We start from the raw sequence: 15,801 nt of genomic DNA, 5'->3' as shown, positions 1-15,801 counted from the left end.
TTATCAGGTCTTGGGGAAGGAGGCTTCCAAATCCGGTCTGGGTCATGGTAAGCTTCCTGCCCAGAGCTGTGTTCTCATACCTAAGGGACATCACTCCTCACTGTGGGCATTGGTGGTAAGGAAGGTGAAGGGGTGCCTACCTGTCCATCCATGTGCCTCCAGGGCCAAGTCGCTTCTACCTAAGCCTCGGCTTCAGGCCTGTGAATGGGTTTGGGGCTGTGCCCAGTTTCGCCCCTGTGACTCTGGGGCTGGAGGATTAACAGAGAAACCCCACGCTGTCTGTTCTGTCTCACTCTTCTTCACGCTCTCTTCTCTGCTGCGTCCTAGAACATGCGCGCTCAGCCTAGATTCAGCATGGGTGTGTGTGTGTGTGTGTGTGTGTGTGTGTGTGTGTGTGTGTGCTGGGAGGGGGTGGTGCTGATGGCAGGGTCAGTATCTCTGGCTGGGTGAGGCTTGCATATTCCTGGGGGCAGAGAACTCACCACCTTTTGTTGCCTAGGACAGGAGCCGTGGGGTCTGGAGGAGACCTCCAGCCCAGACCCACTGCCCCCAGGTCCCCTCTCTGCATGTGGGTGTGGGGGGCTGACTGGGACAGAATGTGACACACTTGATATGTGAGGAAGGGCTTTCTTTGTTCTGTACGTATGTATGCCTCAGTTGACATGGCCTTTGAGACACCTTCGCTTTTGTCTCCCCTCCATAGAACCTGCAGCTGGGCTTCCTCCAACTTGCCTCAGCTCAGGGTTTTCCTGTTGAGGTCACCTGGGGGGGTCTGGGTCATCCTCTGCCCACTCAGACCTTCTTCTTACCTTCCTGCCACTTCTGCCATGTCTCACGCCATCCCAGGCAGGGAGAAAACCATGGAGCAGGCTCAGGCATTGAGACAGAGCCCTGTGGCTCTCCACTGCAGACCCCTCCCAGCCGACTGAGCCGCAGTGCAGCCATTCAGGCGGGACCAAATACCCTGATGTTCCTGGCTGGTGTCCAGTCCTTGGGGACAGGTCTTGGGCCTTGGTCCCTGGATCCTGCCTTGTCCATCTTCCTAGTTACCCTGGTCTGCAGGGGAGGGGATGGTGTCTAGGGAAAGAGCTGTCATGGCACCCCCATCCCAGGGTCATGCTGGTTGAAGATTTCATGGTAGTGCATTGGGTCGGTTCCATGCCAAGCCCGCCCAAGGGCAGTTGAGTGATAGGACCAGGCCTGTTCTGGCTGTGTGACCCAGGGCAGGCAGCAATGTCTGGTCAGCCTCCACGTCTCCTTCTACCTATCAAATGGTGCGGCCTTGCGGGGTTATTGTGGATTAGATGTCACAGACGGGGGCTGTGGGGGCTCCTGGGCAGCTTCGGCACAGCGAGCTGGGGAGCGGGGGAGGGAGGCATGACTCAGGAAGTGGCTGATCCTTCTCCTTGGCTGACGAAAGCCAAAGGGGGATGGGGCAGTGTCCAAGTTCCCTGGGGCGGGTCTGCAGCTGCTCCTGACTCTGGACTCCTTGGTGGGCTGGTCAGGGACATGCAGCAACTTGGGGCAGGTATGGGGTAGCCAGGTGTGCAGTGGTGGGCTGTGTGACCTTGGACCCGCTCTGGCCGTCTCTGGGCCCTGCCTTTCCAGGCTGTTTAGGTGGTTCCTTGGGCCCGGGGCACTAATGTTCCTGGATAGGTGGTGGAACCTTCCGGACTTGAAGCCCTGGGCCGTGCCCCAGGGAGGTACCCTTGCCGTCCAGCTGTGGGGTGTGGTGAGCCTCTCAGGTCTGGGTTCTGCTCTGGTGCTGGTGACACCCCTGCTCCACGGCCTCAGGAACCATCTCTGGGACACCATGTCTGGCCCTGGAGTTCCGATACTCTGAACAAGGACAGGGCAAGCCTGTGGGGGACACCCACCCTTCGGAGGGGCCTGAGTCCAGGAGGAGGGATGCCTTGTCTCTGTCGCCACACCTCGCCTTCCCCATTGGGCCACACCTCTTGCCTGCTGCCACCATCCAGGGGACCCCAAGGGTCACTGCTGACAGCACCTCGTACCTCCAGGGCCCTCCCGGGGCTGCGTGAACTCTAGTCACTTGACAATAGGCCGAGTCCCTGTGCCTCCTTGTTGCCATGACATGACAGCAGCCTCCGGCCACCCTCTGGCTATCCTCCCTGCCAGGCCAGACCTCTCTTTGAGGACCGCCCGCTCTCCACCTATTCTGACACACACAGGGATTCTAGGTGCCCCCCGGCAGGCCTCTCCTCCTCTCCCCCCGCACCCCTCCCACCCCCACCCCCCACCCCCTGGACTACGTGAGCACGTGAGTTCATCCGGCCACTCCTGCTCCTTTCCTGCCTCTGCTCCTCCTGGGAGGAGCCCACCCCCACCCCAGATCCCAGCCCAGCTCTGAGGCCCCCCAGAGGAGCTCTGCCCAGGCAGGGCTGCAGGCGTGGCTCTGGGCGGCTCCTGAGAGTTGGGGGGCCTGGCCTACACTGTGGCCAAGACCTTCCCAGGCAGACAAATCTGCCTCTTCCTCCCCAGCCAGTGTCCCAGCCCAGAGCTGTCTTCTGAGGAACAGGGGCTGTCCTGGGCCCCCGCTGCCCTCAGGCCTCAGGTAAGTCCACCGGGCTCGGGAGGAGCAGGGTCGCTATTGGAGGTCAAGCACCCGCTCTCTGGCCTCAGTTTCCCTTCCTGACACTGATCTGGGTGAGAGCCAGTCCTCTGGGCTTGGACGTTGTTTTAGTGAGGCTGAGAAAAACGTGTGTGGGGGATGGGAAACAGAAGCACAGTCACCCGGCAGGGTGTCTTCCGCAGGGCTGGGATGGCTGCCTATGGGGGGCTGAGTCAGACCTCCCTACTGCCCTGCCCAGGGAGAAGGGGATGGGTCAGTGCGGCCCACCCCTCCACCCACTCCCTGGCAGACTGAGCCTCACAGGGTACACCCTGCCCTTTGGGGAGCCCACTTGGGCCCTTGGGTGGAAGGAGGCACAAGCAGATGGTTGGTGGGGGGCTGGAGCGTGGACCTCAGGAGGTCTTGGCTGGCTTGTCTAGGGGCCTGAGGGTGGAGAGGAGGACCCAGAGTTATGGGGGTGGGGTCTCAGCTGATGGTCCCAAGCCCAGGAGAAATGAGGCCATGCCCTCAAGCTGCCCAGCGTGGCCTGACCCGGTGGACAGGACCGGGGGTCCTCCTTGATGGGTGGGGCTGTGCCTGTGCTGGGGAGGGGGACACTGGCTCCTGTCTTGCCCCGCCCCCCCCGCCGCATATGATGGGAAAGTTCTAGGTCTGGAACAGATGCCTCAGGTTGCTGGCCCAGCTCCCGAGGTCCCACAGACCTCCCAGCACAGCTGCCTCTATCAGGAACCCTGACTTGGCCTCCTGCCAGGGCCCGGGGTACGCCCTGAGAGCTGTCAGGCCTGGCAGAGGGCATGGCCTGTCCTCAGGGCAGCGGTGGCGGCAGGACCTGGCTGGCTCTTTGGAAAGAGCCTTGCCTTCTGACCGCTCTTCCGAGGACTGAAGAGCAGGCAGTGCTGGTGGGGGATGGGAGGGTGTCCAGCGAGAAACGGTGGTGCCTAGATTCGGTCAAGGTGGTCAAGACAGAGAGGAGGCTGGCATGGACCCTGCTGGGGGTGTGGGGTGGTAGTCTGCTGTGTGACCGCCCCCTGAGCTTGGGGAGGAGAAAGCCCTTCTGTGCTGGGGTCTGGGCCCCCAAGTTGGGTGGGACTCCATTCCTAGAACAGCTCTAGGAGACCCTGTGAATAGGGACAGGGTAGCCAGAGGGGTCCCAGCCCTGGGCTCTCCAGCAGACATCGCCCTTTGGAGGGAACTGAGTCCAGGAGAGGAGGCACCCTGCCTCTGTCACCACACCTCTCCTCCCCCGTTGGGGTCACACCCCTCGCCTGCTGCCATTGCCACGGGGACCCCAAGGATTACTTCCATCCCTCCCTCACAGCCTGGCAGGAAGTCAACAGGGAAATAAACGGTGAGTGGAGGCTGACCGGCTCCCCTCTGCCATACACAGACCTCCAGGCCCCCCCAACATAGCCAACACTTACCTAACACTTCATGCTTTCCAACCCACTTCATCTTCACAATACTCCCAGCAGGCCCTTCTGTCATTCCACTGGACAGATGGTCAGATGGTCAGTGACTTGCCCAAGGTCCCACACAGGTGAGACGGAGCAGGCTGGCCCCAGAGCCCATGCTCCATCCCCTCGGCTGGCACACTGGCCCTCACCCCTTGGTCACATGACAGCTCCCTGCCCTGCTCTGTGCAACACCCTTGCTGTGCAGGGGAGAAATGCACTGTGGGGACGGAATATTCACCAACGTGGGAGTGGCTGACAGAGCTCATCAGAGGCAGAGACACCTCACATTGCTCCCCGGAGGGCCAGGCCCAGCCCGCTTCAGAGACACCTGCTCCATTTTCAGGAGAACAAGCAGACTGCGTGGTCCGGGAGTCTCCCCGGAGCAGATTCTGTGGCTACAGGCTCCTGCAGAGCGTGAAGGAGACCTCAGTTATTTCTCCGGCCTGTTCAGCCAAAACCATCTTTTGTGGCCACCTCCTTGGGAGGCTCAGGGCTCCCACCCACCGAGGAAGGTAGGCTCTGGTCCCACGGTGGCTCATCTGATAATTTCAGGAGGCTGTGGGTGCCCCCTTTGAGGACACAACAAAAGCTGAACCCCACGCTCTGTGGCAGGTCACTCTGGGGACCCAAGAACAGTGCCGGGAAGGAATCAGGCCAGGCCTGTGCCTCCCGGAGTGACCGGCTTGGTGGTGGAGGGCTCTGCCACTGTGAGGAGACAGACAAGGTCCTGCAGGATCAGGGGCTCCTCTCTGGAAGTGAAATCCGGGGTGCTCCCTGCTGGAGATGGGGTCCTTACTGGGGGGGGCCCCGAGGATAAGCAGGAGGATTTGGGGGGCAGAGGTAGGACCAGGAGCTTCTGGCAGAGGGAGTGGCCTGAGCAAAAATCTGGGGGCTGGGTGGCCCATGCATTCTGGGGGCCGGAAGGAGACACGAGGACATATGTCTGAGGCTCGACTTTGTGCTGTGCCCTGTGGGACCATGATGTGCCCGAGGCCAGGTCAGCAGTGGCCCCCTGACCTTCTACCCTCCCATCCCCCATGCCCGCAGAGCCATGAAGAAGCGGTCCATGCTGCTGGCCCTGGTGGCCGTGGTCCTAATGCTCCTTATCATTGGCCTCTGCGTCTGGCTGCCTGAGACCTTCAAGCCCCACAGCCATGTGTACCCCAGAGCTGCCGTGGCCGCGGATGCCAAGCGCTGTTCAGAGATCGGGAGGTGAGCGGGGCAGGGTGTGGGGACACAGGCCCTGGAAGACAGCCACCGTAAGTGGACCTGGGCAAGACCCTCGCCTCTCTGGGACTCAGTTTTGCCACTGGTAAACGGGCTGCCTGGATGAGGGGTGTTCGGTGTGCGTGGAGCTGCCTATCCTGTCCCTGGACCTTCTCAGCGGCTTCTGGTCAGGGGAGAAGGGGACACTGGCCCTGAGAGCAGGGTGTGGGTCTCCCAGTGTCCAGATGAGCCCTTTTCTCAGTTCAAGGGTGTCTGTCTCTTCAGATAAACTCTGCTGTTTTATTTTTAGACCCCTAGCTCACATGTACAAAGATCAGTTCTCACTTAAAAACTTAAACAGAAAAAAGATGTTATTAATAAAAAGTAACAATTTCCCCTTTTTTTCCGATTATAAGTCGCGTACATCTGTTTGCTTGAAAAAGAGGAACACTTAAGCCCGTTGGTTTTAGAATACAACAGTCTTTTACATTAAAAAATCAACAACTATGGGCTCCTCTCCATCCTCCTTTGGGCAGTGTGGCCAGGCGGTGGGGAGGTGTGTGGAGGGGTGCGCATCTCGGAGGGGAGAGAGCCCGCCGGCTCTCACTCCTGGCACGTGCCACTGGCAGGGATGCGTTGCTGGACGGCGGCTCAGCGGTGGATGCTGCCATCGCGGCCCTGCTGTGCGTGGGGCTCATGAACTCGCACAGCATGGGCATCGGGGGTGGCCTGTTTCTCACCATCTACAACAGCACCACACGTGAGTGGCTGGCAGGGTGGGAGGTGAATGGCGGGGCTGCCTGCCTCAGGCTGCGCTTGGGCTGGGCAGGCAGAGCTGGGCAACTCCTAGGTTCACACAAGTGAGGGGCTGGTGTTGGTCCGGACTGCCCACATGCTTCTTCTTCCAGGAAAGGCTGAGGTCATCAATGCTCGAGAGGTGGCCCCTCAGCTGGCCTCTGCCGGCATGTTCAACAGCTCAGAGCAGTCAGAGGAAGGTGAGTGCAGGCTCGGTGTGGGTGCAGGGGCAGGACGAGCTGCTGGAAGGCATGAGCACCCGCCCCCCACCCTCCATATTCCCCCCATCCCATCTGGGGCTGGGAGTGGCTCTGGCAGTCCCCTCCCATCCCTTCCTGGCCCCACAAAACCCTCCATAATGATTGGTCATGCCCATCATCACAGAGGGTAAAGAGAGCTTCTGTTATTTCTGCTCAGGTCCCTCCAGGGCCACACGGAGCTAGAACACGGAAAGAGTGATTACTATTACAACAGCTTGCATGTGCCGGGGTCCTGGGGCCAGCACTCTGCTCAGCCCTTTTCACCGATGAGCCCCTTGAATCCTCCCTGTACGCTTGGCAGGGGGAGCGTGGTGTTGATTCCCATTTTACAGGTGGGGATGCTGAGGCCCAGAGAGGTCATGTAAACTGATTAAGGTCACACAGCTGGATGGTGGTAAAGCTGGGATTGAACCCAGGCTATCTAAACCCTGGGTTTTTAAAGGGCATCCAAGTCATTCATTCGTTCGTTCGTTCGTTTGTTCATCGGTGGGGATAGCTCTCTAGAGTATGGGAAGGAGTCTCTCTTTTCTAACCTGTCCTTAAGCCAAGAAGGAAATCCCTGCAACTCCCCAGGCAGCCAAGGGAAATCAATGGCCACCAGGGGGCGCCCCTGCAAGGACCCCAGTGGATTGCAGGATGAGGTTGGAGGGAAGGAGGGGTGGGGATTAAAGGCCATAGTGGGTCTGAACCCCTCCTGCAGGCTTTGCAGGACCCCTCCTGCAGGTGGAGCCCTGCGTAGGGTGCTGAGAGCAGTCGTTTTGGAATCCCCTCCAACACAGTCTTTGAATTTTTACCCATTGGGAAACTCAGTGTAGAAATGAAATCATTCAGAGTGTGAGATTGTGGGAATCTTACAGACTTAGCATCTTTGGATGCTTGGAATTCACATATTTAACTAGGGCTCGTTGGGCACCTCCTACAGCATCAGGGGCTGTTCCCTAAGCCAGTAGAAACAAAGGTAACAGGTGAAATGCACATTCCAGGTGGAACAGGGAGAGATAGCACACATGGGTGTGCCATGTGCCACAGCACTGCTTGGGAAGCAGAGGTGGGAAGGGTTGGAGGGCTTGTGGGTTCATCAGGTGCTCTGGTCAGGGCATGTGAGCAAAGACCCAGAGGCTGGGGCTGGGGGCAGCCGTGGGGGTGTCTGGGGGAAAGAGGAGGACACAGGGTCAGGTAGAACCGCCCAGGTCACGTTGGACCTCATGGGTCATCATGTCTGAGTGAGGTAAAGGTGTTCCCTGAGTCGAAAGGGGGACCTGGGTGGATCTGGCCGCTTTCTGATGGAACCCCCTCAGGCTGCTGTGAAAGAGGAGGAGCAAGTTACCTGCCCGTCAGGTGGCCCATCAGGATGTCACGGTGATAACCAGGGAGAGGTGAAGTTGGCGGCTGGTGGCTGGGCCGAGCACACTTGGAGGGCGGAGCTGCAGATTTGCTGATGGGTTGGGTGTGACGCTCACCCGGGAGTCTCGGGTGAGTTGGGGTCTCAGGTCTGCACCTGGAAGGACAGGGTGGCCCTTACAGAGACCAGCAAGGTGTTAAGTTTGAGAAGCCTTTTTCAAGTGGGCAGGTGCGTCCTCAGATCTGGCCATCAGGGGAGCAGGCCGAAGAGTCAGTCTGGGAGTTGTCAGCATGTAATGGACCCTGCAGCCTGACATGGAGGAGGGCACCCAGAGTTGGTGCAGACAGAGGAGAGGGCAGGGAGATGCAGAAGTGACGCAGGAAGAGAGAGTGATGGGCCAGGTAAGATGAGAAAGAGACCCTGCGATGGCAGCGTGGGGGTCACTGGTGACCTTGGTGAGAGTGTGGTGTGAGAGCCTGATTGGCCAAGGTCAGGGCAGCACTTATTTAAGGGGGAGGGATTGTGCACTGGGTGTCAAACCTTCCGGGATGTGCCGATGTCGCAACAACCCGGCTGCTGGAACCTCACGCCCCACTTCAGGGTGCGAGAGGCAGCTCGAGAGCTGCAGCCGCCAAGCCTGGGTGTGCCCCCCTACCCTGCATCTCAGGGTTGAAAGCAGGAGGGTGTCTGGGAGCCGAGGCTGTGGCTGAAACTTTCTGGGTCAGTGCTGGCTTTAGGGTGTGGCAGGGGCAGTGAGGCCTAGTGGGGAACGAGGGTCCAGGGCTCTGTTTCCAGGGGAATCATGGCTCCTCAAAGGACAGTGCTGGGAAACAAAACTCTTTATGGTCAGATGGGGAAACCAAGACCCAGAGAGGGAACAGGGCAGGGGTTTGGGCTCAGGTCCCATTTGGGACAATGGAAGAGAGGAAGAGAGCCCCTTGCTTTGGGACCAGCCCAGCCTTGAGAGTGGCCTGGGCTTGCACCGGGGGCTTTGCGGGTTTTGGAGGAACACTTGAGTCTTATGGGATGAGGGGCCTCGTGGCCCAGGAGGCTCAAACTGAGAGATGGTGAGGTCTGGCTTCCTTATACTCTCGCTGCGCAACCGTGGGCCTGGCACAGGATTTCAGACACGGTGGCACCTGCGGAGACAGGCATCCAGGCCTGGGACAGCGGGACCCAGCACACGTGCTACCGCCCCTCCCTCCTGTGCCCTCATCAGAGAGCTGCACTGAGCCGCACTCATGCCTGCTGAGTCCAGATGTGACCTCAAAAATCTGTGTCCTTCCTGAGCCTCACTGGTCCCACCTGGGGTTGTGCCTGGAACATCCCCCGTGTGGAGCCACTAGCTGTGTCCCTCTCCTTCGCAGGTGGGCTGTCGGTGGCGGTTCCAGGCGAGATCCGCGGCTATGAGCTGGCACACCAGCGGCACGGGCGGCTGCCCTGGGCTCGCCTCTTCCAGCCCAGCATCCAGCTGGCCCGCCAGGGCTTCCCTGTGGGGAAGAGCTTGGCAGGAGCCCTGCAGAGAAGCCAGGCTGCTATCCAGCGGCACCCTGAGCTGTGGTACGTCTGTGGTCCCTACTGGTGGGCAAGAGCGGGTGGCACTTTCAGGAACCTGCGCTGAACGAGGGACCAAAGCCCTGCCTGTTCTGAGCCTGGGGGTGGGGTCCCGGCCCCACCTGGGCTGGATTCTGTGGACAGGGGCAACCCCATCCTTTGTTCTCTTGTGTGTGTGTGAGTGGGGTGGCTGAGTCCGCCCCACCTGCCTGCCTCACGGGAGCCCCCTCTGCCCCAGCGAGGTGTTCTGCCGGGATGGGAAGGTGCTGCGGGAGGGGGACCGAGTGACCATGCCTCGGCTGGCCGACACCTACGAGACGCTGGCCTTGGAGGGCGCTCAGGCTTTCTACAACGGGAGCCTCACGGCCCAGATTGTCAAGGACATCCAGGAGGCCGGTGAGCGGGCGACCTCAGGGGCCTGGGGCCAGGAACTCCACAGCGGGAACACTGAGCCCGGGGTCCTTGGGTCCTACCTGGCCTGGACACTGGGCCCTCAGGGAGTGTCTGGCAGGGGAGGGTCACAGATGTGTCTGCAGTTAATGACAGGCCACACGGATCCACAGCTCCTGGTTAAGTCAAAGCTGAGAGAAACCCTGCAGTCCAGGAGAGAAAACCCTGGTGGGGGGAATGCAGGTGTAGGCAGGAGCCAGGGTTGGGGAAGCGCTAAAGTACAGACCCTGGGGGACTTCCTGGAGCAGGTGGTGCCTGAGCCACAGGGGAGGTTGGACTTTGTAAGCAGAGAGAACAGTTTGAGGCCGGGAGAGAAGGCTTTTATTTCTCCAGGAGGATCACAGGGGATGAGGGTGGGCTTGGTGAGCGAGGCATGGGAGGAGCTGCATGCAGGGCCTGCGGTTGGGAACTTGTGGGCAGGTTCTTATAGGTTCAGGAGCCCCATGCTGCCTCTCCCTCACCGAGCCATGGCCTCTTCATGTTAGTTTTTCCAGTGTGTCAGGGAGGAGGGTGATTAGCATGTTGACCTTTACCGCTGACATCGGAAATTAGCCTGTAAATACTTGGTATGTCTGGAGCCATTTCCCTAGAGAATTAAGAGCTTCCCTCCACCCACCCATTAGTCATAGGAGGAGGGGACTGGGGGGCGGAGGTAGGGGAAGTGGGGGATGGGAGCAGATATCTCCCACTTAGAGAAGATCCTCTGGCCGCCAAGAGGACAGACGACAGACCCCGAGGCCAGTGGGGCAGCAGGTGGAGGGCGCTGGCCTGGACCTGGCCAGAGGAAGGTGGCACTGTCAGGGAGGTCCGGGGATAGACAGGGCTCCCTGTTTGATGGCCCCCCAGAAGTGTGCCCCGTCTCCGTGTCACCCCATGCAGGGGGCATCGTGACGGCCGAGGACCTGAACAGCTACCGCGCAACACTGATAGAGCACCCACTCAGCATCAGCCTCGGGGATGCCCAGCTCTATGTGCCCAGTGCCCCGCTCAGCGGGCCAGTGCTGGCCCTCATCCTCAACATCCTCAAAGGTCAGCTGCCCTCCGCGGCCCTGCAGAGCAGCGTCCTGGGGGTGGGCACAGCCGTGTGAGGTCTCGGGGTCACGGGGTGGCTCTCAGTGCCAGAGTTCATGCTGGGCGGCCTGGTCCAAAGGGCACACCTGGTAAATCTGAGTGGTCGTCTGTGACCCCGTGGACTGGGTAGACCTGTGGCTGACATGTGAGGCCCAGACCTGGGGGACCCTTGCTTCCTTCCATCCTCCCCCGCCTCCCGAGCAGCCACTGCTGTTGGTTATTAAACGTCCCCCTTCTCAAGGTGAACCAGGTGGGTCAGGGAGGCGTGGACCACCCCCTCTCCAGGGCACTCAGCTGTCCTGGCCGAGCTGGGATGTCCCGGGGCCACCGGGACCACCAACCTGCCTGGCTCTGCCCAACCAGGGTACAACTTCTCCCGGGAGAGCGTGGAGACACCTGAGCAGAAGGGCCTGACCTACCACCGCATAGTGGAGGCCTTCCGGTTTGCCTACGCCAAGAGGACCCTGCTTGGGGACCCCAAGTTTGTCAATATGACTGAGGTAAAGGGCAGGGGCTGGCCTTTGATGGGTGGGGGGGCCTACCGTGGAGATGCCAGGAGGGCTCCCCGGGCCACCCCAGCCTCACTCAGCCTTTATTCATCTATTTCTGCCACTGACTTGCCCTCGGGCCTACTGTGTGCTAGGATGGACTGTTGACCCTGAGTCCTAGCCTCTGCCCCACGGAGCTCACAGGGTGGGAGAGACAGACTTGTCAGTGAGTGATAGTGCCCTCCTCTGCCACGTTCCAACCTCGGGGCCTTTGCGTGTGCTGTGTCCTTGGCCTGGAAGGCTCTGGAGTGGTCAGTGCCGAGGTGAGGAATGCACAGGGGCATCGCAGCCCTCAGGGTGGAGGAGGGTGGATTCAGGGGAGGGGACCAGTGTTCCAGGTGGGCAGAGGCCCCAGCCACGTGCCCCCTGGTCACACCCAGGAGCTAACTTCCCAGATCCCCACCCAGGCCCTGCACTGCCCGACCCACCCACTCGCCAGGTGCCCCGGCTCCAGGCTGGACTTCCACCTCCACCCCGATCACATCCCTCATTACCTACTTGGGTCCCCCCCTCCCTGCAAGGTAGACCCGCAGACCCCCTCACACTGACCTGTGACCTCCCACAGCTGCTCAGCAGCCCCTCTTCTCTTACCTGGGGATGATTTTGCACTCACTGCTCCCCACATCAGCACCTGGCATCCCTGAGGTGGTGGAAGCCAGTGCATCGTGCCCCTCTTTGCCCTCCCTCCTGGCTGAGACTGGCCTTCTGCTCATCCACTCTCTGACTCTGCACGCCCTTCCTACACTGCTGCTCTCCCTCCTGGGTTCCCAGTCTACCCTTTCTGATGGGTCATTTCTGAAAGAAGTGTATGGTTGTGGGTCCAGAACCCTCCAGCTGCTTCCCCGTCCCTCTGATCCCCATTGGGGCAAACTTGGCCACCACCTCCTCTCTGGAGCCCTCTCCCCTGGTGCCCGCCCTTCCTCCCTCCCTCCATACCTGCGCTGCCAGGTCCTGAGACCAGCCTCCGTTTCCCCTTCGGCCCACTCTCTGCAGCATCTCACCACGTTCACCAGCACCTCCCTCCCTTGACTTTTTAATTTGCAAGGTTATGGACGTTTCGGCACATTTCCTTCCTCTCTCCCCATCTCCATCCGTTTCCCCCTTGCTCTCCCTGTTTTTTCCTTTTTAGATGTCTGGTCGGCCTTTCCCCAAGGGTCCCATCCGTGTCTTGAGGCCCCCAGCCTGTCAAGCTCACACCTGCTGTTGCTGTCACATCTGCCGTCTCTTAGCCTCAATGGACCCCCTGGGCTGTTTTGTTGATTTTAAGGCCCAGGGCAGTTGTCTTTTAGGATGTCCCAATTCCTGGATTCAACCCTGTTTCCTTGGAAGTAGATTCAGGCTGAACGTTTTCCCCTTGGATTAGTCACTTAATTCATGGGTGTTGCTGGAACCTTCTGGAGGCATTTCCTCTGCTCAGCCTCCTGCGCCCTGCCTTGCCCATGCGCTCAGCACATCAGGTGTGGCCCGTCACCCACCTGAGACAGATTCTTCAGGGTCCGACGAGCTCCTTTCCCAAATCAGGCTCCCAACCTGCCCCACTTAGCGGCCACTATAGACTGAAGACTTGGGGCTTTCTCCGTTCCTCTTTTCCACCTGGTGAGCCCCCAGCATCTCTCACCTGGTGGATATCATAGCCTCCCAGTTGGGTTTCACCCCCACACAGCTGCCAGAGGGATAACACCCATCACTCCTCTGCCCTAAGCACAGGTGGCTTTGAAGTCCTTATAGGGCTTGTAAGGACCTATGGGATCAGCCCCTGCTGGCATCTTCAACCTCTTCTCTCCCTAACCCCATTCACTGTCTGCCTGTCACTCACAGGCCTGCCTCAGGGCCTTTGCATTACCATTCAGGTGGCTTTTTCAGATATTACCTTCTCTGAGAAGCCCTCCCTGACCACTCTGCTCCCACCCCATCACACTCCACCCCCCTCACCTGGCTTGTTCTTTCCAGCACATCCCTGCCTGCCTTTGTCTTCCCTGCTGTGAGGGTGGGGACCTGCGTGTCTGTTCCCTGCTGATCCCCCAGTGCTGGGCATGAAGTTACAAGCTCCCTGAATGAATGAATGATTGGATGCAATGAGAGTGGGGACTCCGAGGACGGACAGACATTCAGAGTTGCTGGACAGCAACAGAGACAGAGGCTGGGGAAAGGGGGTCAGACGGGCCACGTGAGACTTTGTGTGCAAGAGGGTTATGGTCAGAGCCATGGCTGGGGGCTTCCTGAGAGCTGCTCGCACGAGCCCATCCCCCTCCCCACCTCCCTCACCTCCTCAGGCCAGCTCTGGGGTCTCGGCAGGTGGTCCGCAACATGAGCTCCGAGTTCTTCGCTGCCCAGCTCCGGGCCCGGATCTCCGATGACACCACTCACCCGGTCTCTTACTATGAGCCTGAGTTCTACACGCCGGATGACGGGGGCACCGCCCACCTGTCCGTGGTCTCAGAGGATGGCAGTGCTGTGTCGGCCACCAGCACCATCAACCTCTAGTAGGGCTGCTGGGTGGCCGGGTGGGCCGGGGCTGCCTGCGTGTCCTAGAAGGGGGGCTCCACATTGGTAGAGTGCTCGCCCCCAGCTCCCCAGGGCGCGTGTTGGCACTTTGGTGGGTACGTGGGGCTGGTGGGACGGGGCAGGGGTGGGCACAGCTCTCTGACCCAGCCGGTCTGCAGCTTCGGTTCCAAGGTGCTGTCACGGGCCAATGGGATCCTGTTCAACGATGAGATGGATGACTTCAGCTCCCCCAACATCATCAACCAGTTCGGGGTGCCCCCCTCGCCGGCCAACTTCATCACGCCAGGTGTGGGCACAGGGCTTGGGTGGGGAGGGGGCTGGTGTCCCAGCAGGCAGCTGACCAGCTCCTCTGTCCCTTCCCTCCCACTGGCCGGCTGCAGGGAAACAGCCGCTCTCGTCCATGTGCCCGGCGATCATCGTGGGTCAGGATGGCCAGGTCCGCATGGTGGTGGGTGCCTCTGGGGGCACGCAGATCACCACGTCCACGGCACTGGTATGTGCCACCTGCCTGTGCCCCCAGCCCCTTGCCCGCTGGGCTACACTGACCCCATCCCCTCATCCGCAGGCCATCATCCACAGCCTGTGGTTCGGCTACGATGTGAAGCAGGCGGTGGAGGAGCCCCGGCTGCACAACCAGCTCTTGCCCAACACCACGACGCTGGAGAAAGACATTGACCAGGTTGGGGGCTGGTGCTGAGTCACAGTGGGGGCCCCTGGGAATCCTGGACCAGGACCTGGATCTCCTGTGTCAGTGCGGAGTGGACGATGGCTGCTGTCCTCTGCCTGGGGCAGATGACCCTCATGCCCGCTGCCTGGGCCACTTTGCACCCCACGCTCTGAGGGCCAGGCCACCCGCTCCGATGAGACCCAGTCGGCCCAGCTGCCCCCAATTTGCTCTTCGTGGCCACTCAGACAGAAATGGCACCACCTGTGTCTTTGGAACCCATGCCCACACAGGTGTGGTTCAGATGGGGTGTCTTGGGCCCCCGTTGAGGCCTCCCTCTCCCTCCCACCCCCAGGCAGTGGCTGCAGCCCTGAAGACCCGGCACCACCACACCGAGGTCACTTCTACCTTCATTGCTGTGGTACAGGCCATTGTCCGCACAGCTGGCGGCTGGGCGGCTGCCTCAGACTCCAGGAAAGGCGGGGAGCCTGCGGGCTACTGAGTACTCAGGCAGGCAAGGTGGACCAGCAGCCCAGGGATGAGATGTCCGCTGGGGGTGGGGGGCTGGGAGTGGGACTTCGGGGGACATGCTTCCCCTGTGAGCGGCAAAGCAGTGCAATAAATGGGGGCTGCAGTGCCAGGCTCTGGGCGGTCTTGCCGGCCAGCTCCCAATTCCCTGGGCCTCAGCATCCTGTGTGAAGTGGGGCCACCCGGCAGGGAAGGATGGAGAAGGGATTCAGAGGTCTGGGCAGCTCAGGCACTGGAGCCAGCCTCAGCATTCTCACTGGAACGGGGCGGGAGTTGGGGGTGCAGGGCTGGGGTGGGGGCCCGGGGTGGGGGCCCAGGGTGGGCCATGCCAAGCACTGTTCTTCCTCACCCTGAGCCCCACGACGAGAGCCAGGCCACTTCTTCCCTGGGCTGGGCAGCAGCACTTCCCAGTGTGAGCCACCAGGGGGCGCATGGCCCTGGCGTTTCCTCCTGGGAGCCCTGGTACCTCTTCAGCCGGGCGGGTGTCCAGCCTCACCATAACCAGGACACACTGAGGTGAAGCTGAGGTCTGGGTGGGGGTGGGATTGGGCAAGAGGCTGGAGCAAAACATGTTGGTCAGGGCCAGGCCCAGGGGGCTTTCCAAGCAGAAACCCAGAGTGAAACCCAAGCTGTGATCCGTTCCAGAAGGAGGCCCGGTTCTCAGGGATCCATGAACTGGAAGAGGTCGCCAAATCCCCAGGGGTCAGGGCTTGGGCCAGCACCCCAGGGAGGGTGGCTCTGGGTGGGGGAGAACCACAAGACGCAGCACCCAGCCTCCCCCAGCGGGGCCAGCCCCTCCCTCCCTCAGGGCCTCCTAACTCATCCTTTATA

General features: G+C 60.6%; 1 protein-coding gene across 1 annotated transcript; it reads left to right on the top strand.

The window, feature by feature from the left end:
• Positions 1 to 4,396: 4,396 nt before the first annotated feature.
• Positions 4,397 to 15,118, top strand: GGT1 (gamma-glutamyltransferase 1). The gene is made up of 13 exons (XM_065889264.1): positions 4,397 to 4,559; positions 5,095 to 5,259; positions 5,883 to 6,013; positions 6,162 to 6,248; positions 9,018 to 9,210; positions 9,443 to 9,600; positions 10,534 to 10,683; positions 11,089 to 11,225; positions 13,569 to 13,756; positions 13,937 to 14,064; positions 14,159 to 14,271; positions 14,344 to 14,457; positions 14,798 to 15,118. Exons 2-13 carry the CDS (start codon positions 5,099 to 5,101, stop codon positions 14,942 to 14,944), a joined length of 1,707 nt encoding a protein of 568 aa, XP_065745336.1. The 5' UTR covers positions 4,397 to 4,559; positions 5,095 to 5,098; the 3' UTR covers positions 14,945 to 15,118.
• The last annotated feature ends 683 nt before the right edge of the window (positions 15,119 to 15,801 follow it).

The sequence above is a fragment of the Phocoena phocoena genome, chromosome 13 (assembly GCF_963924675.1).
Source record: "Phocoena phocoena chromosome 13, mPhoPho1.1, whole genome shotgun sequence".
Taxonomy (NCBI): domain Eukaryota; kingdom Metazoa; phylum Chordata; class Mammalia; order Artiodactyla; family Phocoenidae; genus Phocoena; species Phocoena phocoena.
Note: the sequence above shows the minus strand (reverse complement) of the source record. Positions and strands in the feature narration are given on the sequence as shown.